General features: G+C 48.5%; 1 protein-coding gene and 1 long non-coding RNA gene across 24 annotated transcripts in view; one reads left to right on the top strand and one right to left on the bottom strand.

The window, feature by feature from the left end:
- The window catches only part of IQSEC3 (IQ motif and Sec7 domain ArfGEF 3), a 114,578-nt gene that overhangs the window by 83,718 nt on the left and 8,957 nt on the right, over positions 1 to 21,903 (bottom strand). For 3 of the 23 annotated variants that reach the window (XR_013522472.1, XM_078338328.1, XM_078338329.1), the window contains exon 1: positions 20,264 to 20,527. The exons of the other annotated variants lie outside the window; for them this stretch is intronic. Coding sequence is in view for 2 of the 3 variants with exons in the window: in XM_078338328.1 (XP_078194454.1) it covers positions 20,264 to 20,316 (53 nt within the window). In the remaining variant the exon portion in view is untranslated. Of the gene's footprint in view, positions 1 to 20,263; positions 20,528 to 21,903 lie in introns of those variants that run through there. 23 annotated transcript variants of the gene reach the window in all.
- LOC144577841 (uncharacterized) lies at positions 14,477 to 19,776 on the top strand. The gene is made up of 4 exons (XR_013522484.1): positions 14,477 to 14,657; positions 15,024 to 15,451; positions 19,223 to 19,284; positions 19,572 to 19,776. It is a non-coding gene; the product is annotated as an uncharacterized LOC144577841 (long non-coding RNA).

Below are 21,903 nucleotides of genomic sequence, written 5' to 3'. Positions count from 1 at the left end.
TTAAGATGTTTTGGGCCCGGCACGGTGGCTCAAGCCTGTAATCCCAGCACTTTGGGAGGCCAAGGTGGGCAGCCATCCTGGCCCACATAGTGAAACCCTGTCTCTTGTGACAAAACAGACTCTTTGTAGCAATAAGACACAATTTCTAGCAAATTCCAACCTGACTCTAGCAGAGCATCACACGACAGCAGGCCTTGAAAGAAAGTGAATATTTTATAGCAAAATATATTTCTTTTCTATATTTTGAAATGGCCCTGCAAAGCTGTCTCTTCGGAGGAAAATCTACATTCTGTAGAGAATCCTCTTCCTTTTCCAGGTCTTTTTCCTGATCCAGGAGAAAATCAATTAAGAGTCTGGCACCTTTTTAAGTCTGATAAGAAAAATTCACAACCTACTCTCTCTGAAGCCAGTACCTGGAGGCTTCATCTACATAATAAGAGCCTTGGTTTCCACATCCCTATTTTAACCCAGACACTCCCTTCTACTGATTCCAGGTTGATAACAACTCTTTCAACAAATTGCCAATCAGAAAAATCTTGGAATCTACCTATGACCTGGAAGCTCCGACCATATTCCAAGCTGTCCCACCTTTCCAAGGTGTACCTTGGTTCAATCTCACTTACATAGCGACAGATGTCTCATGTCTCCCTAAAATGTGTAAAACCAGCTGCGGCCCAACCGCTCTGGGCACATGTTCTTAGGCCCTCTCGAGACTGTGCCGTAGGCCATGGTCACTATATTTGGCTCAGAATAAATCTCTTCCAATACTTTACAGAGTCTGACTCTTCAACAGAAGCATTGTTTTTAGCGTGGTGGTGGTGGAGGGGGACAAATGGAAACAGCCCAATCCCCATCAATCAGAAAATGGTTGAATAAACTGTAATCCCTTCAACCATAGCACGCAATGACGCCACCTATTAAAAAAGAACTGCTTAGCACTCTCTCAGTCCGGATGGATTTCCACAACGTCTTGTTAAATGAGAAGCAAGTTGCAGAGAAATATATGAAGAGTGATTCCAATTTTATAAAATCAACAATGACTCCTCTCACCAAATGCAAATTCTACGCATGTGTACTCTATTTATATATGAATGCAAACTAATCTATTAACATTGGCTACCTCAGTGGATGAGAGCCAGGTAAAAAGACGGAGGTAGGAAAAAGAGAAGGAAAAGCAATGCTTAGGGTAAAATGTTGACTGAAAGTGTTAAACATAAATTCCCATGTGTGATATTACTGTAAAGCCATTAAAACTGAATATGAACCTGGATAAGAGCTGGAAGATGCCAGAAACCAACACATATACTGACGTCATTTCACAGAATAGATCATGGAAAATTTTTATCTTGGACTTTTGTTCATTTAATATATTTTTTGTTACAGATTATATATAATCAATAGGCCATAGACTAATCACTAATGCAACAAACATAATTTTTTTAATGGGCAGTAAAGAAAATAATTGAATCTGAGCCCTCATTTTACAGATGAGAAAATTGAGGCTGAGTGGAGAAGTGATTTGTCTACAGTGATTCCCTGGACAGAATTTCAGGTCAGTCTCCCAGCCCTAGGTTCGCTCCTGGGCCAAATCGAAGACGTTAGAGAACTGTCTGAAACCTAAAGATCTTTCGCTAGCACCCAAGGCTTCCTGGCCTGAAGAAAAGGAGAAAATGGAATGGGGAGATGGAGCAGGAGCAAGAAGGGCCCAGAGCCCAGACAATGCAGGGAAGGTGGACCCAGGTGTGCAGTGCAGTGGAGAGTCTGTACTGCCAGTTCTAGGCCTCCAGCTGCTCCTGGGTCCCAGGGCAGGTTTGAAATTCCTGACAAAAGCCATCAAGAGCATAGGCAAAGAATTGCTTGTTCACTACCCATAGCGCTGGCATTTCAGGAAGGAAAGCTCACCCACCTGGTCATAGCCTGGCATGGTGGTACCTGGGAGGACTCTCTTCTGATCTTGCCTCTGTTTCCCTGAGGCTTCCTCCCAAGGTTGGGAGCCACTCCTCTGTCCAGACACTGAGGGTGGGCACCTGATGGTCCTCCCAGGTCCCCAGACTCAGCTGCAATGACACATGAATGTCCCCAAGTCCTTCAGCACCTCAGGCTTGGGCTGGCAGTGCTGTTGGGGCTTCTGCCAGTGGGGTCCCTAGGGACAGTTCAGCCAAGTGGGGAGCTTGTCTTCCAGTTCTGCCTCTGAGCTCCTCCATCCACCTCCTGCTCCTTAGGCCTCCTCAGCCTAGGCACTTATTGCTTGAGTATGCAAAGAAGCATCACTGCAGTCCCTGCCTCAGGGAGCTCACCAGCTAAGAGAATGCCTTAGTCTGTTTGTGTTGTTATAAAAGAATATCTGAGGCTGGGTAACTTACAAAGAAAAGAGGTTGATTTGGCTCATCGTTCTGCAGGCTGAACAAAAGGCATGGCTCCAGCATCTGCTTCTGGTGAGGCCTCAGGTTGCTTCCATTCATGGTGGAGGGGGAAGGGGAGCCAGTGTATGCAGAGATGTCGTGACAAGAGAGGAAACAAAAGAGAGAGGGGAGGGAAGTGCCAGCTCTCAAGGGAACTAACAGAGTGAGAACTCACTTACCCACAACTCCCCAGAGAGGGTGATAATCTATTCATGAGGAAGTCACTCCCATGACCCAGATACCTCCAGTTAGGCCTCACTTCCAATTCTGGGACTCAATTTCCTCATGAGGTTTGGAGGGGACGAACATTTAAACCATAGCAGAGAATATTCACATCAAGAAAGGCCAAGGTTCCTGTTTTGTTGTAGCTGGAAAGGAGCCGCACTGGGACTGTGGGCAGAGGGATGGTTGCCTAGGTCATCCTCTGACGCTGCCCCCAAGCTTCTTCCGGAATCCTTAGTCTTCAGGCCATGACCTTTCTCTCTCTCTCTGCCTTGCTCTCTTCCCATACTCCTTGGAACACTGCCACCATAGCAGATGGACACTGGGCACCAGAGGCTGGGAAGGTGAGCAGCGGACAGGAGGGAAGGGACAGGATCCCTTGGTGGCACCAACCTGAGGTTATTTCTGGGATGGCCCATAACAATCTGTCCACCTGGGAGGCAGGGGGTCATGGGCACCACTTCTGTCCACAGACCCCAGAGCAAGGCTTTTTCCCCTCAGGAGGGTTGGCTTGAGGTCCCGCCACCACTCTCACACCCCAGTGAAGCTTTTGGGGGTCCATGCCAGATGCACCAGTTTTTCGCAAGTGGATCACAATCCCTCTGTGTGTTCATTTAAGTCCTTTATTTCTCAAAGCTTCAGTTTCCTTGCCAGTAAAGCTACGGTAATCGTAGCTCCTGCACCTTGCAGGGCTTTTAGGAGAGCAAATACAACAGCGAATGGCAAGGCACATCACAAAGGCAAAGGCCACCCAAAAGCACCTTTCATTCATTCACCCTCCTGACCCAGCCCTTTTATTTCATCTGTGCAAATGACAGAAAGAAAGGCAGTATTTCTTCCTCAGATAATGCTTCTTGCATCCTTGAAATCAACCAGTACTGCATTTTGTGAGCACCAAGAGGCAGAAAATGTCCCCTCAATACAGCAAGAACCAGCTGTTCTCAGAACCTGTTTTCCAGGGCCCCACACTCAACATGCTCAGCTCTCTGTATCTGATTCATCACACCAGGGCAGACGGTGACATGCAGCATCTCTGCATCCCTATTTCATTGTGGTAGAAACTGAGGCCTACTGCAGAGTGAGACAAGCACCTAGCAGGCTGAGCAAATCCCTGAGATGTGGAGCCTTTAGGGAGAGGACCCAGGATCCGGGTCTTGGCTGCTCCCCAACGCTGCTGGAGAAGTAAAGAAAGGAGAGGTCCCCTTAGGCCTGAGTGCAATCATTGCACGTGGGGTGGGGGCAGCAGGGGGCCATTCAAGTGCCTTAGGCCTTGGAACCAGACAGACCCCAACCCGCCTCACAGCATGGGCCTGGAAGGGGCTTTCTTGGAGCCCCTTTGGCGCACAAGTTGAGGGCATCATTCACATTGTGGTCGTGGGAGCCACAGCCCAAGGCTGTGGCCCTGGGAGTTCTGTGGCTGGAGGGGCTGAAGGAAACTGGCCATGGAAGGACTCCTCTGAAACAGGAACTCAGCCCATTTCCAGTCCTTGACTTTTTCTTTTCCAAAAGCCAAGGACTGAGTATGCGCTATGTTCCTCGAGGGAAGCTTTCTTGAGGGAAGCTTACAGAAGCCCCGCCAAAAGCTTCTTTCTTGGACTCTTAATTCCAGGGCCAACGGGTTGAAGCAGAATTCAGTCCCCTGTGGCTTTAGCCATCTCAAATCTCCTGTGTTGAGCACTGATGGGGCAGCTGAACTGTGGGTGGATGTGGTGAAACCTAAACATGAGGCAGTCTGTGGGCCCAGAATGAGGATTTGTATGTGTTGAGTATCCCCTGTGGTGCTGTGAGGTGGGGCTGGGCAGGAGCTTGCAGCACTCTGGGAATGACACTGGAGCAGGGCAGGAGGTTGTGTTCCTTGGCCAGCAAGAACAGCCAACTCAGGGAATTCCAAGACCTCTCCCAAGCAAGATGGGAGTCAGGGGTCTGCGCAGGAGGCAGCATGGACCTGAAGGAAGAGGGGAAGCTAGGGGTCAGTCAGGAAAGAATCCTGTTCCTTTCTTTTCTTTTTTTTCTGTTTTGAGACAGGGTCTCACTCCATTGCCCCAGCTGGAGTGCAATGGTGCGATCTTGGCTCACTGCAACCTCCACCTCCCAGACTCAAGCAATCCTCCCCCATCTGCCTCCCAAGTAGCTGGGACCATAGGCATGCAGCACCACACCCGGATAATTTCTTCTTGATGTTTTTGTAGAGACAGGGTTTCATCAAACTCCTGGGTCTCCAGTGATCCATTTGCCTTGGCCTCCCAAAGTGCTGGGACAAGGATGCTGGGATTACAGGCATGAGCCACCATGCTCGGCCTCCCTGTTTCTTAAAGAACCAGGATGATGAGTGAGTAGTGCTGGCAGGGGAGCCACAGCCAGGGCTAGTGGCCAGACAGGGAAGGAGCAGCAAGTGCAGCAAGGGGTTGATGAGGGCCGCCGCCAAGGCCAGGCTCGCAGGGTCGCAGGAGGATGTGCGCTGTAACTTCCCTCATCTACATTTAGTTTGAGAATCAGGATTCCACTGCATGGCCATGCTGAAAAAATAAGGATTTCTTTGCTTCCCAATTATTAAACAGTAAAAACAGTTGAGTGGTTTAGAAGAACTGATGAAGAGTGCAGTACCACAGTGGGAGAAGCAGGCGAGGGCTTGAGCAACGGGGCCTCCAGCAGGAGAATAAAGGAGGCCAAGCCGGAAGCCGCAGGGGGCAACTGTGAAGGAGGATCCCCTTCCCTTCACCAAGCTGAAGACAGCAGACTGAATCCCAAGCCTTCAGAAGGAAGCAGCCAGGGAACCTCTGTAAAGGAGCTGCCTTGCTTCCAGGAAAAGGGAGAAATCATAAAATTGCTTCTGGTCACCTGCCCGATCCCCACCCTTCTTGGTACCACCATCACGACTGCTGGTGGAGCCTAAAGAATGGGTTTCTTTTTTTCCACTTTCTCTTAATTTTTTCACCTTCTCCAAGGAGGCTTTTCTATAGAAACTTAATAATTGGGAAGCAAAGACAGCCTTATTTTTTTCAAAAATCTCTCCGATTCCTCGGGGGGAAGGGGAGGGGATAGCCAAAACAACTTTAAAATAAAAAGTTGTAGGACTTCAGTGGGTGCTCTCAAGACTGAAAATAAAGCTCCCATAATTAAGACAGTGCAGTGGTGGCATAAGAATAGACATACAGATTGACTGAACAAAAAGAGAAGCTAGAAATAGATCCATACATATATCATGAATTGACCCTTGGTAAAAGTACCGAGATGATTCAAAAAGGAATGATAAACTTTTCTATTTATTTTATATTATTTTTTTAAGAGACGGGCTCTCACTATGTTGCCCAGGCTGGAGTGCAGTGACTATTCACAGGCGCGATCTCACTACTGATCAGCATGGGGGTTTTGACCTACTCCGTTTCTAACCCGGGCCAATTCACCCCTCCTTAGGCAACCTGGTGGTTCCCCGCTCCTGGAAGGTCACCATATTGATACCAAACTTAGTATGGACACTGGATGGGCATAGCGCACTACAGCCCAGAACTCCTGGGCTCAAGCGATCCTCCCACCTCAACCTCCCGAGTAGCTGGGACTACAGGCATGTGCCACTGCACCCAGCAGGAATGATAAACTTTTTAACAGTTAATGCTGATATCCAGATGCAAAAAAATGGACTTCAATCTATGCCTTATACCATACATAAAAATTAATAAAATAGGTCACAGACCTAAAATAACAGATAAAACTAACACTTCTCAAAGAAAACATAGAAGGTAATATGTGGTTTTAGGGTATGCAAAGATTTCTTAGATAGAACCAGAAAGCACAAACCATGAAAGAAAAAAATGGCTAAGTTAGACTTCATCAAAATGAAAAAAGTAAACCAATTTTTCTCTTTGGAAGATACTGTCAAGAAAAATGAAAAATCTTTACAACTCAATGATAAAAGACAAACAACCTAATAGGAAAATGTATAAGAGATTTGAACACACACTTCACCAAAGGAAATATACTAAGGACAAATAAGCACATGCAGATGCTCAACATCACTAGTCATATGGGAATATTAAAACCACAAGGAGATATCATTACACACACACTAGAATGACTAAAACTTATATCTGACAGCATCAAGTGTTGAGAAGGGCACAGAGCACCTAGAACTCTCATATACCTCTGAAAAGAATGCAAATAGTGCCACACTTTGGAAAACAGTCTTGCAGTTTCTTCTAAAGTTGAACATACATTTACCATATGCCCTTCCAATTACATTCCTAGCTATTTACTCAAGATAAATAAAAAGTTATGCTAACACAAAATTATTCATATATTAAAAAAAAAAACAGAAATAGGCTGGGCACAGTGGCTCACACCTGTAATCCTAGCACTTTGGGAGGCCGAGGTGGGTGGATCACCTGAGGTCAGGAGTTCAAGACCAGCCTGGCCATCATAGTGAAACCCCATCTTTAAAACAAACAAACAAAAACAGAAATAATGAAAATGTCCACAAATTGGCAAATGGATAAACAAATTATGGCATGTCCATACAACATAGTACTATTCAGCAATAAAAAGCAACAAGGTTACTGATACATCAACCACCATGGATGAATTTCATAAACAGTGTATTAAATGAAGGAAACAAGACACAAAGGACTCCATATTGTATGATTCCACTTATATAATATTCTAGAAAAGGCACAACTATATTGACAGAAAGAGGTAAGTTTCAGCAATGCAGGAAGGAAGGGATTAACTGTAAAACGGAACAAAGGGTCACTTGGGTGGTGAAAAATGTTCTCTATCTTGATTGAGAGAGCTGTTACACAACTGTGATTTTTTCAAAACTCATCGAGTTATACATTTAAAATGGCTGAATTTTATTGTATCTAATTTTAGCTTAATCCCACTGATTTTTAAAAAGAAAAAAGACCAAAATCTTTTTCTCTCACTTCTCATTTCTTGCTACTTTATCAAGAGCTTTAGAATAATTTCCTTTCTAATTTCCCTTCACTCATTTCCCCCAGATCACCTAATGATGAATCCCCTTCCAAGTAGCAGAAAATGACACTGTATTTTTCTTTCCTTTCAACTGCTAGATTGTATTTTCAGAGAGTAGACGGTTCATCACTGAGCCAAAGGAGTCCAGGGGGCCAGAAACTGGGGCAATGAGAACATGTGGGGTGGGGATGGTTGAATGGGGAAACTTGGGGCCTGAGCCTAAGATCTGAGAGTCCGTGGAAAGTGTGATAGAAACAGCTCTGGGCTGGAGATGCAGACCCAGCCCCAACTCTCTGCTAGCCTTTGGGAGGGTCAAGTAATGGTAAACAAGGCTCCTACACCTACCTTGTTTATTTTACTGAACTGTTGGGATTCATATTCAAGTTAGAGTTGAATATGAAACTGCCTTGAGAGAAACGTAATAAACCCTGCACAGATGCAAAATCTTATAATGAATATTACTGATATTATTAGTCTCTGCTACTGAGAAACTCAGCAACCGCAATTCTCTTGCAAAGAGAGCCCTACCAGGGTGCCGTCTTGACTTCCTTCTTTCTGGTCCCCACTTTTTCCTCCAGGCCTGGGGGCTATGGAGGGAGTGGTAGATTTTCTTTGCTCATTGGTGCAAGCTACCACTGCACAGTCTTCCACAGAGAGCTTTGGGAAAATATTAATAAGGCAAGGAAGTATAGCTGTTTCAGCAGCCGGGGCCAAAGGCAATAGAAAATATTGGCCTGTTGGTATCCAGACCCAGGCCAGCCAACCAGCTTCAGGTTCTGCACCAAGCCTGCTGGAGGCTGTAATCTCCACCGGGACCTCCTACTCTCCAGGACTTGCTTCTCTTTGGTTTTCTGCTCACTTTCCTTTGGGGGAGCTTTGAAGGTTTTCTAGTCCATGCCTCTGCCATCAAGGAAAAGAAGGATAACAGAGTCCTCGGGAAACAGTGACCTGCCCTTTTTTTATTCAGTGAGGTTTTTCCCTGAAAACACACTGCACGTTCTTCAGATGTTCATACAAAGAGTATGAGTTTGGTCTTGCAGTAACCCAGCACTCCAAAGAGCCCCAGTGCAGCACTGGCTGCTGCAGGGACCATATTAAAGTCAAGAGAAAAATGGAGAAGACAGAGCATAGAACCTTCCATTCAACTGACAAAGCTCTGATTTGGGCAGTTTTATGTCTTAGGAATGCCTGTTAGGTTTAATTTTGAAAAAGTAAGTTTCCTTTTTTAAGAAACAGTTGAGAAAACATGCCTCTAACCTGAAGCCCTCCTGCAGCTACTGGTACCAGCTCTGCCGTGACCAGTCGTGGGGGCCTTAGAGAGGCGCTGCCTGCCCCTCCCTGCGAGGGCCCACCTTAGCGCTCCTTTTTAGGAAGCCTACTACCTAACTGCAATTATACAACAAAACTTCTTTCAAGGACTGTATAAGGATGAAATGAGTTAAAACACGTCTAAAGCCCTTACAACAGAACGTGGCTTAATATGTGGTAGCTGTTAGGAATGTGTCCAACTTCTGACACCTTTGATCTCAGGGAAGAGGTGTTTGCCTTCTCTCCAAGGCTTATCAGTCTTTGTCCCCTTTCCTCCCACACTGGTCCTCAATGTCATTACTTTCATAGGCCTTGTATCTTCAGCATACAAACATGCTCAAATCTCTCATCCTACAATCACGATTATTCCCTACAACTCTTCTCCCCTGGTTACAACTCTCTTTCCTTCTGCAGCCAGCCTTCCAGAAAGAGTTGTCTGCTTAAGTGAGCTACCTTTCACCTTGATCTCTTGCCAACTTGCTGTCATCTGGGTTCTTCCCCCAGAGGCCCAGCAGAATTTTGCCTAGCGAGGTCCCCAGTGATCCTGGTTGCCAAATCTAAGAACTTCTCAGTGTCTAACTGACTTTACTTCTCTGTAGTATACATTGGCCCAAATCTCCTATCTGAAACACTCCCTCCTTTGACTTTCAGAGAAGTGTTCTGCCCTGGTTTTCCTAGTACTCTTTTTGCATGGTGATGAGAGGAAATCAGCCTCCATGCTGGGAGGAAGCCCAAATGACTCCATGGAGAGGCATTCATGGAAAGGAACCAACAGCCAGTCCCAGCTTGACAGCAGGTTGATGATCATACTGATAATGAACCTCCAGCCTCCGAGCTCCTCTAGCAGATACTATGCAGGAAAAAAAAAAAGCTGTCCCCAGTCAGTTCTGCCAAAATTGTAGATTTCTGAGCAAAACAAATCTGTTTTGTTCTTTTAAGTTTTGAGGTAGCTCTCACAGCATGTCATCGGTTATTTGTCTCTGGTCCTAGGAGTGAGCCTGCATGGAGCTGAGAGGGAGCCACAAGTACTCACGTGAAGGAATTTCATGGAGGCCCCTTCTCAGACCATAGGAGAGAGCACGATTTCATGGAGAGCCAGCAGGCCTTCCCAAATCTAAGGATCTAAGGATCTGGGAAGATCTGCATGGCATCCTTGCCTTGCTAAGAGATGGCTGTGGAACCACAGGCAGATTATTTGACCTTCTTCAGCCTCGGGCCCCTAAACTGTAAAAGGGAGGTCATACAAGAAATGACCTTACCAGTTTGTTGTGACGGTCAAACAAGCTACCTGTGTGTGCTTAGTACAATACCTAGCACAGAGCAGGCACAACACAAAATGCTTGTCCTAGGCCATGCAGTGATATGGGCCAGCCAAGAGCTGTCTGGAGTTCAAAGTCCATCTTCGCTATTTTCCTGTTAATATCCTGGCCTGCCTAAGCCTCAGTTTCCTTACCTATATAAAATAAGATACTGACAGCATCTATCTTGAAGGGTCACTGTGATGAGTAAATTAGCTGAGAGATCTGAAATGCTTAGCTCTGAGCCTGGCCCAGTTAGTATGCCCTCACTGTCCCAGACCCGATCACTGCACTCTCAAAAGCCTCACAGTCACACCGCGGGGACAGCAAAGCCTGTATCCATGCCACCATGTTACAGTTAGGGAACAGGCTAAAGGTGATGGCCGTCACAGCCAGAGATCCCAGGCTTCTCCAAAATCCAGACTTCCAGAATCTGCTCAGCCTTCGCAGTCCAGTGCCAAAGACGTTTCTCCCACAAAGCTTTCCCTGGTTTGTTTTGTGCTCACCCCCAGCCCTGATGGCCTCTGCCCCGCCTAGGCCACAAGTGCCCACCTCTGAGTTCCTTCAGCAACTTTCCTGAGACACCAGTGGAATGCAGCGTCAATGTTTCCACGCTGTATCACTGATGTTTATATGCATGTTGTATTTTCCTATACGAGAATGAGTTTTCCAGAGCCAGGCCTGTGATCGGTTCATCTCTACATCCAGAACAGAACATAGCCTGGCACATGGCTTAGAGCAGAAATGGTCTGTTGACTGAATGTGCGAATAAATCCTGATACCTAAGGGTGCTGGGGAGAAATGGGAGATTAAGCATGCACATATTTGAAACATGCCCCTGCATGGAAACAAAAGCACAAGTACATGCTAGAGACACAGACCGAGTCATCACTATCACCACATGCTCAAGGCAGTATAACACCTCTACTTGATCCTCATTTCACAGATGAGGAGGCTCAGAGAGTCTAAGATATTTGCTCAATATCACAGCCTCAGATCTACCTGGCAGTCTTGGGGGACCTCAACTCAGAACAGGAAACCCAGGCTGTAACTGGAGCATACCAGGAGGCCCTATCCTCCTTTTCGGCCGTGCTCACCCTCCCAATCAGCCCAGCTCCGGAACAGTGAGAGTTTCCTCTCAGTCCTCGAGCTCCATGCCACCGTATCTCTTCCTGCCCAGCAGGGTGGCACTGCCAGCAATGCCAGAGCCATTTGGCTGCCCAGCTCCAGGCCTAGCTCTTTGAACTCCAGCAGACTTTGCAGAGAGCCAAGAGGGCTCCCAGTGCCAGGCATGGCAGCATGGCATGAACTATAGAGCTGGGCCTATGGCTGCAACCTGCCAGCTTCCCTCACAAGAGATCTCTGTATTACCTGGCAGACGAGTGCCTGGCAGCTAGACAAAGCCAGCTTGAGAGGACAGATCAAGGCCATTGGGCCTCTGCCAGCCTCTGAGGCTGCTCTGCACCAAGTCCTGCCTCACAGCGCCAGGGCAGCACAACTTCACAGCGTTCCTAACCCAGCCTCAGTCAGCTGTGGGCATGCAGTGCTTCTCCGGGAATGGTGAAGGCAACTCCTGGCCAATAGCAACACTGCATTTATGCATGTTTCTGATTTATAAAACATTTCCGAACATCCTAAGAGTAATCCCATGGAAAAATGGAATACTAGTGCTAATTAATGTCACTATTACTATTCATGCCATTTGAGGCTAAGGAAGGTCTGACTTTCCCTGCTGCACACTGCCTCTGGCACCCATTCTCACTGCACTCCGTGGCCCCAGGTATCCGCAGAGGAGGTGGCCTCTGGGCTGTGAGTGGAAGAGCCTTGATCTTGCCCTTTGTAGCACAGTCAGATCTTAAAGTTTGACAGAAACATCAAAACCTACCCAACCAATCTCCAATCTCAGAGCCTCAACTGACCTTCTAGCATAGACTGCTCAGTACCCCATTCACAAACCCACAAAAACAGCTGTGTGCTTCTGGTGAATCCGCTAAACCCGAATCCTCAACATACCCATACACACCTGCTTGGGTGCACAAAGATGTACACACACATACACCCATGCCTCTTGGTGCATATACATACATATGCATGCTTCACTCCATGCACTCATTCAGAGGTCTTATAACAATGCCATAGGTCCTAAATAAACTCCCCAAACCCATGCACACATCATCCTGCACGCACACTCCTGGGATTTGTAAATGCATACAAACACACGTACATATTCCTACGTACAACCTTGCCTGTGCACATGAGTACATGCATACACACACACACAGAGCTGAGAACAAGAATATTTTATCCGCTATGTGAACCCTCCTGACCACATGGGCCATGCAGGGATGTAATGTCCATGGGGACCTGTAAACCATCCATCTTGTAGCTACACGTGGGTGGTACTCTGCCAGTCATCAAACCCAGTCCCGCCAGGCTGGGCACTGAGATGAGTGGGCCATGGGCCAAATTCAGAGCTGCAGCACCACGAAAAACTGTCATATGGGCATGACGCCACCAGCCTTTCTGTTCCCGAACAATGGTCTCTGTCCCAGATCAGGCTTTGCCTGGGGGAAGCACTTCCCATACCACAGGGGACTCCTCTTACAGGGAGGACAGCTATGCCAGGGTGTAAAGACTTGCACGTGAATCCTGAAGATGCCACTTTAGCTGTGTGACCTTGGGTGGATCCCTTAACCTCTCTGAGCCTTAGTTACTGTCTCTGTGAAGTAGGGATTGTAATATCTTCCCATCAGTATCATGTGGATAAATAAGATAGATAACAAATACACGTGAATGCCGAACACACAGAAGAAATCAAGTACGTGGATGGTAAAAGGAAGGCTGGACAAATGAGTGCACACCGAATCAACATGCACTGCACTCCAGGGCTGATGAGTGCACACTGAATCAATATATACCCCTCTCCAGGACTGATGAGTGCACACCGAATCAATGTGCACCACACTCCAGGACTGAAAATGAGTGCACACTGAATCAATATACACCCCACTCCAGGACTGATGAGTGCACACCGAATCAACGTGCACTGCACTCCAGGACTGATGAGTGCACACTGAATCAATATACACCCCACTCCAGGACTGATGAGTGCACACTGAATCAATATACACCCCACTCCAGGGCTGATGAGTGCACACCGAATCAACGTGCACTGCACTCCAGGACTGATGAGTGCACACTGAATCAATATACACCCCTCTCCAGGACTGATGAGTGCACACCGAATCAATGTGCACCACACTCCAGGACTGAAAATGAGTGCACACTTAATCAATGTGCACCACACTCCAGGACTGATGAGTGCACACTGAATCAATATACACCCCACTCCAGGACTGATGAGTGCACACCGAATCAACATGCACTGCACTCCAGGGCTGATGAGTGCACACCGAATCAACGTGCACTGCACTCCAGGACTGATGAGTGCACACCGAATCAATATACACCCCTCTCCAGGACTGATGAGTGCACACCGAATCAATGTGCACCACACTCCAGGACTGAAAATGAGTGCACACTTAATCAATGTGCACCACACTCCAGGACTGATGAGTGCACACTGAATCAATATACACCCCACTCCAGGACTGATGAGTGCACACCGAATCAACATGCACTGCACTCCAGGGCTGATGAGTGCACACCGAATCAACGTGCACTGCACTCCAGGACTGATGAGTGCACACCGAATCAACGTGCACTGCACTCCAGGACTGATGAGTGCACACTGAATCAATATACACCCCACTCCAGGGCTGATGAGTGCACACCGAATCAACGTGCACTGCACTCCAGGACTGATGAGTGCACACTGAATCAATATACACCCCACTCCAGGGCTGATGAGTGCACACCGAATCAACGTGCACTGCACTCCAGGACTGATGAGTGCACACTGAATCAATATACACCCCACTCCAGGGCTGATGAGTGCACACCGAATCAATGTGCACCACACACCAGGACTGATAAATGAGTGCACACTGAATCAATGTGCACCACACTCCAGGGCTGATGAGTGCACACCGAATCAATGTGCACCGCACTCCAGGGCTGATAAATGAGTGCACACCGAATCAATGTGCACTGCACTCCAGGACTTGCTGCTGAACTGCTCTCCTTTCTCTACCCTTTGAACCCCTAGACTCTGTTTTCTATCAGAGATCACATCATTCCACTGCTCAAAGGCCCCTACCCCGCCTTCCTGTCAACCTCCTTCTCCACAAACTCCCTCAGAATGCCCATTGTGATGCCATCTCCACTACCTGCCCCTCTCCTCCCTCTCTTGCTACCCTCTGGCCATCCTTCCCATCATCTTCTGTTCTTTGAACACATGCCTTTCTTCCAGCCCCAGGACCTTTACACGGAAGGCTTTCCCCTCTGAGGTCTTCATGTGCTCTGTTTTATTTCATCTCTCTGCTCATATGACACACTCTAAGTAAGGACTTCTCTTCAAAGTTATCCCCCCCGAGCCACCCCCTTACTTTTCTTCTAGTCCTTGGGAATTTCTGTTATACATGTGTGAATTTTCTTGTTACATATCTGTCTTCTGCTCTTGAATGGGAGCTCCGTGAGGGCAGGGGCTTTGCCTGGCTTGCTCACTGCGAATCCCTGCGCCTACAGCAGAGCCTGACATGCAGCAGGTGCTCAACAAATACTTGCAAAATAAATATATACATATGACTCCTGCCCTTGAGGAACCCAAACAAAATTTCCCGTCCCTAAATGACGACGCCACACTCTGCTCCTCTCCTCTCCTTTCTCCTGCACAGCCCAGCTCACCACATTTTAATTTTTTCCGCAGCCTCAGCCAGCCTAATGACTCACAGCACCGGTATGAACGCTGGTGTACGTGCTGATGAGCGAGTGCCCAGGTTGATCTATCCTAATGGTTTTCCAGCAGGGAGCTGCCTCAGAGCCTCCTGAGAGCCTCACTGAAAGCATTCGTGGCTGCCTTCTTTTCCCTAAACCCTGCTGAACGAGTCTCCAGTGCTGAGGCTGGGCCAAGTGGATTTGGAAAAGACTTCTGGAGATTTGGATGCATGTTACTGCAGTCGTCTGCAGGAAGGCCATGGAGAATAGCGGCTAGGAGCACTGCCTGCCAGGGTCACACCAGCTGAGTGTGAATCTGTACAAGCAGCCTCATGTTGCTTGGAATGTAGAATGGAGCCTAACTCAGGAAGCTGTTATTAGGACACATTGAGAGAAAGTTTGCGAAGTGCTTAACACACAGTAAGTGCATGGTCAATGTTAGCTGTCATTAAATGACGACTTTCCTTCAGGAGTGATGTGGGCCTTCTCAGTTTCCCTACAGGGGTTAGGACAGGGCCTCTGCTGTGGTGAATGGTCGACATGTGTAGTCAGCTGACATGCTGCTGAAACAAACATGCTGTGACCTCTCCCATCTGAAAGAACAATCCTCTTGAACCCAACTTGATCTCTCCAGCTGTCACCCCATTTCTTGGCTTCTCTTTGTAGCAAAACTCATCAGAATAGCAGTATAGACTCACTTTCTACAACTCTTCCTATTCTGTCATCTTTTACACATTTTATTAGGGAAATTTTCAAACATATATTTTGCCAGTCTTCTCCTTCCCAGCTTTTTTGCTAGAGTATTATAAAGCATGCCTCAGAAATATCATTTCACCTACAATGTATCCCTCTAACAAGTAAGAACTTTAAAAAGACATGAGTATCATCATCACACCTAACTAAATTAACAGTTCTCTAACATCATCTAATATTTTATGTTCAAGTTTCCCCAACTGTCTTAAAAATGTCTAGTTCCAATTGCTTTGCCTAAATCAAGCCTGATCAAGGGTCCACACGTTACATCTGGTTGGTCTGTCTCTAAAGTCTCTTCTCTCTTCTCTCTCAAAGCCACTATCAAGCCTCCACACCCACTGCACTGCCAAGACTACACTTTTCAAGGTCACCAATTACCTGAATGTTGCTAAAGTGAATGGACAATTTTCAGTCTGCATCCTCCATGTTTCAGCAGCTGTTGAAATGCTCTTTGCCAGAACACTAGGTGCGTCTCCTGGCTGTTCTTCTCCCTCTGGGTGCTCCTTCTTAGCTCCCATGCCCACCTTTTAGCACTGTGTATACCACAGATCTGCCCTGGGCCTCCTTCATCTTCTGGTCACACTCCTTGGTGGTGTGGCCCAGTCTCAAGGCTTTAAGAGCATCCCTAAGTTAAGCATTCCAGCCCACACCAAATGCCTACTGTGCATCTCCTCTCAAATGTCTAATAGCTGTCTCAAACACCATTTGTTAAACGCTCAGCCCTAACTCATCCCCCACGGACTTCTCCATCCCATCCTTCTAATAGCTTTGGCCTGAAACCTTGAACTCATCCTCAACTCCTCTTTGTCTCATACCCGCACTGACCCCTCAGGAAGGACTGTTGTCCTGGCTGCAGATCATACTTTCATTGCTTCTACCCTGGTCCCAGCTACTAGCATCTTTTACCTGGGCTGTGTAATCACCTCCTACCTGAACTCCCTGCTTCTGTCTTTCTTTTCTCTTCAGTCTATTCGCAAGCCAGCATCCGAAGTTCCTTTTAAGCATCCTCTGCTCAAAGTCATCCACTGGTTCCTCGTTTTTCTGAAGATAAAAGCCAAACACTTCCTAAAGGACTCCAATGCCCTCAACAAGAAACACCAGCATTTTTGGCAGGAAAACCCTTCACTGTGTGGTCTGTTCCACGCACTACAGGATGTCTGATGTGGCCCTCACCCACTGCATGCCAGAGAGTAGCAACCTCCCTCACCCAAGCCCCACCAGCCATTGTGACAACTAAGATGTCTGCACACATGCTGCTTGGCGGCCCTGGAAATCCCACTTGAGAATCTCTTACAAGATCTGCCACTCCCCTGCACCCTCATATCCTCCCCACGCCCCACCTGTCTCTCTGATTTTGCCTTAGACTCCTCTCCCTGTGCTCCCTGGGCTCTTGTCTTACTTGAACAACCTGGCATGGTCACACCCTTGGCCTCTATGCTAGCTATTCCTTCTGACAGGAACGTTCGTCCCCACACAGCCACAGAACTCCCTCCCCTCCTCCAGAACTTTGCTCAGGTTCTCTCTCCCCAGAGCAGCCGGTTTGAAAGTGAAGATTCCTGTTCTCTGGGTCTCTTCTCTGCTTTATTTTTCTCCAGAGCACTTATCTCATCAGATGCACTATAAGTTTTCATTAGTGATCTTGTTTGTCTGTAAGCTTCACAGAAGAATTAGGGAGTTTTTGTTCACTGCTGTACCCCAGGGCCTAGAAGGGTAACTGGCATACAGAATACAATAAATATTTGTTAAGTGAAAGGAAGAACACAGATGCCAGGAAAATATATACTGACAGAGAGAGAAAACAAGCTTCTGTAAGCCACAAGAATAAAGAATTTCATTCTTAGCAAGGACTGGTGTCTGCTCAGCCTAGGGTGGAAAGTAGGGGGTGAGGCTATAGGAACATCTATTTATTTATCAGATTGGTTCAGGAAGGCGTCCTGAAATTGGTGGGGTTTGAGGACTCCCCTTCACCTCATAATCTGGTTTTCAACCAGATTGAGGTGAGAAGCACACTTGCAGAATCGTATTTCTGCTGCAATTGACCCATGTCTGTGGGAGGCTGTAGCAGCATGTCAGCCGGGGGGTCAAGTTCAAAGGGAGCTGCTCAGTAAGATCTGCTTCCTCCCCTCTCTGGCCCTCGGAAAGCCCACCTTAAATAATGACACAGAGACAGGCTACCCATTACTTGCCTTCCAAAACTCTCAGCAGAGAGCAGAAGGGACCTAGGTTCACAGCTATAAAGTGCAATATTTTGCAGCTATTAACAAACAATGCAGGAGCTCTTTTTATACTTAATACGGAAATACCACGAAGATACATTATTAGGGAGCAAAACTCATGGTGCAGAATCATCTATAGCGGACTAGCATCTCTGTAAAAAGAAATACACACTTTACCTGAATATACATATAACATAGCTGGAAAGACATGAGAAAATGCTAATAGTGGTTGCTGGAAGGTATGGGGTGGGGAGGAATTTGAATGGTTAAGAAACAAGGATGGGGGAGATATTTTTCACTGTAAACTGTTTTCTTTTAAATCTAGTACTATGTCAATGTATTGTCTATTTGAAAAGAGGACATCAAGTTACTCTGGAGGTTGAATCTGGAAGATTGCTTGAGGCCAGGAGTTCGAGACCAGCTTGGGGAACATAGGGAGCCCTCCACCTGTACAAAAACAAAAAAATTATCCAGGAATCCTGGTGCATGCCTGTAGTCCCAGCTACTTGGGAGGCTGAGGTGGGAGGATCACTTAAGCCCAGGAGTTTGAGGCTGCAGTGAGCAATGATTATGCCACTGTACTTCAGCCTGGGTGACAGAGTGAGACCCCATCTCTTAAAGAAAGGAAAAGGTTGGCCGGGCGTGGTGGCTCATGCCTGTAATCCCAGCACTTTGGGAGGCCAAAGTGGATCACCTGAGGTCAGGAGTTTGAGACCAGCCTGGCCAACATGGTGAAACCCCGTCTCTACTACAAATACAAAAATTAGCTGGGCGTGGTGGCAGGTGCCTGTAATCCCAGCTACTCGGGAGGCTGAGGCAGGAGAATCACTTGAACCAAGGAGGCAGAGGTTGCAGTGAGCCAAGATAGTGCCATTGCATTCCGGCCTGGGAGACAAGAGTGAGACTTCATCTCAAAAAAAAGAAAGAAAGGAAAAGGTGAATTGCATTAAGAGCAAATTACATTAGCAATTTTTCATGTGTGTTAAAAGCCACCTACCCAAGTACAGGTGGCCAAAAGCCAGAGTCCTTCAAGTGAAAGAGGCCTGAGGCTTTAGCTGACCTCACGTGTGATAGGTCCCATCTGTGGCTGGGGCTGAGAAAGCCAGTGGGTCCCTAGCCACCATCTAAAGCTAGACAGCGGGAGGAGGGCCTCCCTGTGCCCAAAGCTGGTCTGGCCACAGCCTCTGTGCTGCAGGGCTCACTCCCAGCTCCTGTGTTCTAGGAGAGCAGTGACCCAGAACCACCTGCGGAGCCATTTCGAGGAACACGAAATGCCAGGATCAGGTATGTTCTCCTGAAAGCAGACAGGGGAGGGGTGTCAGCGGATAGGAAGGCAAGGGAAGGGAAGAATGGATATCTGCCTTCAAATATTTGAAAGGCTGTCAAATCAAAGAGGGAAGGAGTCCTGTTCCGAGCCCCCTAGAAGATGCCTGGGTCAGGGTGGGGAGTGGGGAGGTAAGATCTCTCACCTTCAAAAAGCATTTTCTGCACTGGAAGGGTTGAGCCCTCACTGCATACCAGGCGCTTGGCTTGCCTGGCACTTTACTGGCATTACCTCTGAATTTTCCCAGCAATCCCAGGAGGCTGGTACTATTGGTATTCCCTATTTTACAAACGAGAAACCTGAGACTGTCACTGCTCAAGATCACACAGTAACGACCGAGTCGAGATTCAAACCCAGGGACCTATTCGGAACTATTATGCTGCACTGCAGGCTGAGGAGATCTACAGCCCTGGGAATTCTAAGACTGTGATTCCATAAAATGCAAATATAAACATGGGAAGGCTAAGATAAGGCCAGGAGTTGTTTTTTTTTTTTTTTTTTTGACGGAGTCTCGCTCTGTCTCCCAGGCTGGAGTGCAATGGCGTGCTCATTTCCCGGATTCAAGTGATTCTCCTGCCTCAGCCTCCCAAGTAGCTGGGATTACAGGTGGGCGCCAGAACGCCTGACTAATTTTTGTATTTTTAGGTAGAAAAGGGGATTCACCATGTTGGTCAGGCTGGTCTCGAACCCCTGATCTCATGATCCGCCTGCCTCAGCTGCCCAAAGTGCTGGAATTACAGGCTTGAGCCACCGGGCTCGGCTACTGCTGGGAATTTTTAATTTTTTTTTTTTTTTTGTCGAGGTGTCTTGGGTACAAGGAAGACCAGAAAAGGTGGATGCTGAGTAGAGTTTCGACTTCAGTAACACAATCCTCATCCCTGACCCCTCTTTGCCGCCCCCGCCTCAATGTCCCCTTCTTCTCCAAGGGAATCTACTCACACCATCACACTAGCCCGGGCTGCGGCCCACAGAAGCCGGGGAGGGACGCACATCCAGCATCTGGCACCAAGCCTGAGGGCCCGGGGAGCCCCCGGGGCCCGGCTGCTTCCCGAGCTGGCGGCGGCAAGAGCAGCGGCAGCGGGAGGTGTAGCAGCGGTGGCGGGAGGTGCCGCAGCACGGAAGCCCCCTCTGCGCCCCTTTGGACTGGAAACCCGGGAGGAGGCGGCGCCCTGCGCAGGGAGGCCCCAGACGCCGTGGGTGGGCGGCTCTGCGCAGCCAGGCTGCGTGGGAGAGGGCAGCGGCGGTGGGGAGCGGCCAGCGCGGGGGGCGGGAACTGGGGAGGGCACCACGGCGCGGGGAGGAGGGGCTCCCCGGCTGCGCTTCCCTTAGCTGGTGACTCAGCAGCCGCCTTTCTCAACTGGGCCAGCGGCGCGGCGGGGGCGGGCGCGTGGGGCGGCTGGGGCACGTGTCTTCCCCGCGCAGGGGTGCCGGTTCTCGCCACCGCCCCTGCGAGGAAGTGCGGGGTTGGGAGCTGGGAGGGGGGCGCGTGGGCTGGGAGATTCCTTCCCGCCTGCCTGCTGCTCGCCAGCCCGCCCACGCAGCCGAGATCCCAACTACGCGTTCCCTCCCCACAGAGGAGCCGGGGGAGCTCGCACAGAGGAGGAAGGGCTTTCCCCAGGCTGGCCCGGCGAGGGTCGGGGGCGGAGGGACGTAGGGATACCCCAGGGAGGGCAGCTGCACCCAAGCCCTCCCCTCCTGCTGCTCTCCGGTTTTACACATTCATGGCCTGAGGGAGCCCGATGGAGATTTCTAGGGTCTTAGATCTGGAAATCCTTGCAGAATTCACCTCGTTCTGCCCCAGTGCCCCCGGGGCTCTGCCACCTTTTGTTCTTGAAAGGGACAGTGCCCCATATCCTTAGAGTCCTTTCTGTGGCTCTTGTCATTTAGAAGCCTTTCTTCATATCTAAGCTAGGTCCTTCCTGAGGCAGTAACACCCAGACAGCTCTGCTTTGCCAGACTTGGCCCTCTGGTAGAGGGAGCAAGAAGGAGGATCAAGAATGTCCTCCCTCGTTCCTCAGGGGCCTGGTCTTCTGCATGCTCCAGATGGAGTGGGTATGGAGGTGTGGTAGACTTGCTCCATTCTACAGAGGGGAAGACGCAGGAGGATCTGGCTAGCCAATGGAGATGAAACACTTCATGCAGAAAAAGGAAAAGGAACCAGGAGTGCTAATGGTGTGACCAGGCCAGGGGGCACTGGGAGATACAGAAATAAAGCTATGCTGAGCTTTGCTGTGAGGCCTGTGCGTCTTTAGTACGGTGTGGGTTGTCCTCCAACTCCCTTAGCCCAAGTCAGTAACACACAGTGGCCCATGCAGAGTCATGCCCACTCAGGCCCACAAACACCTCCGCGCCACCTGCTCACCCTCTCGTTAGTGTATTGACACTTGCCTGAACAGAGCTGATCCTGCCTTGCTGAGAAATAGGAGTAAGGGGCCTGGAACCTAGGTGCTGGTTCATGATCCCAAAATCCAGCTCTTTCCTCTCTTTTCCCCCCAGAGATACGGCCACAATGCAAGCTTCCTTTCCCTCCTGCCTTCATAAGCCTATTGTCCATTTCTCACTTCGCCCGTTGACAAGGC

Source organism: Callithrix jacchus, chromosome 9, assembly GCF_049354715.1.
Source record: "Callithrix jacchus isolate 240 chromosome 9, calJac240_pri, whole genome shotgun sequence".
NCBI lineage: Eukaryota > Metazoa > Chordata > Mammalia > Primates > Cebidae > Callithrix > Callithrix jacchus.
This window is presented reverse-complemented; position numbering and strand designations above follow the sequence as displayed.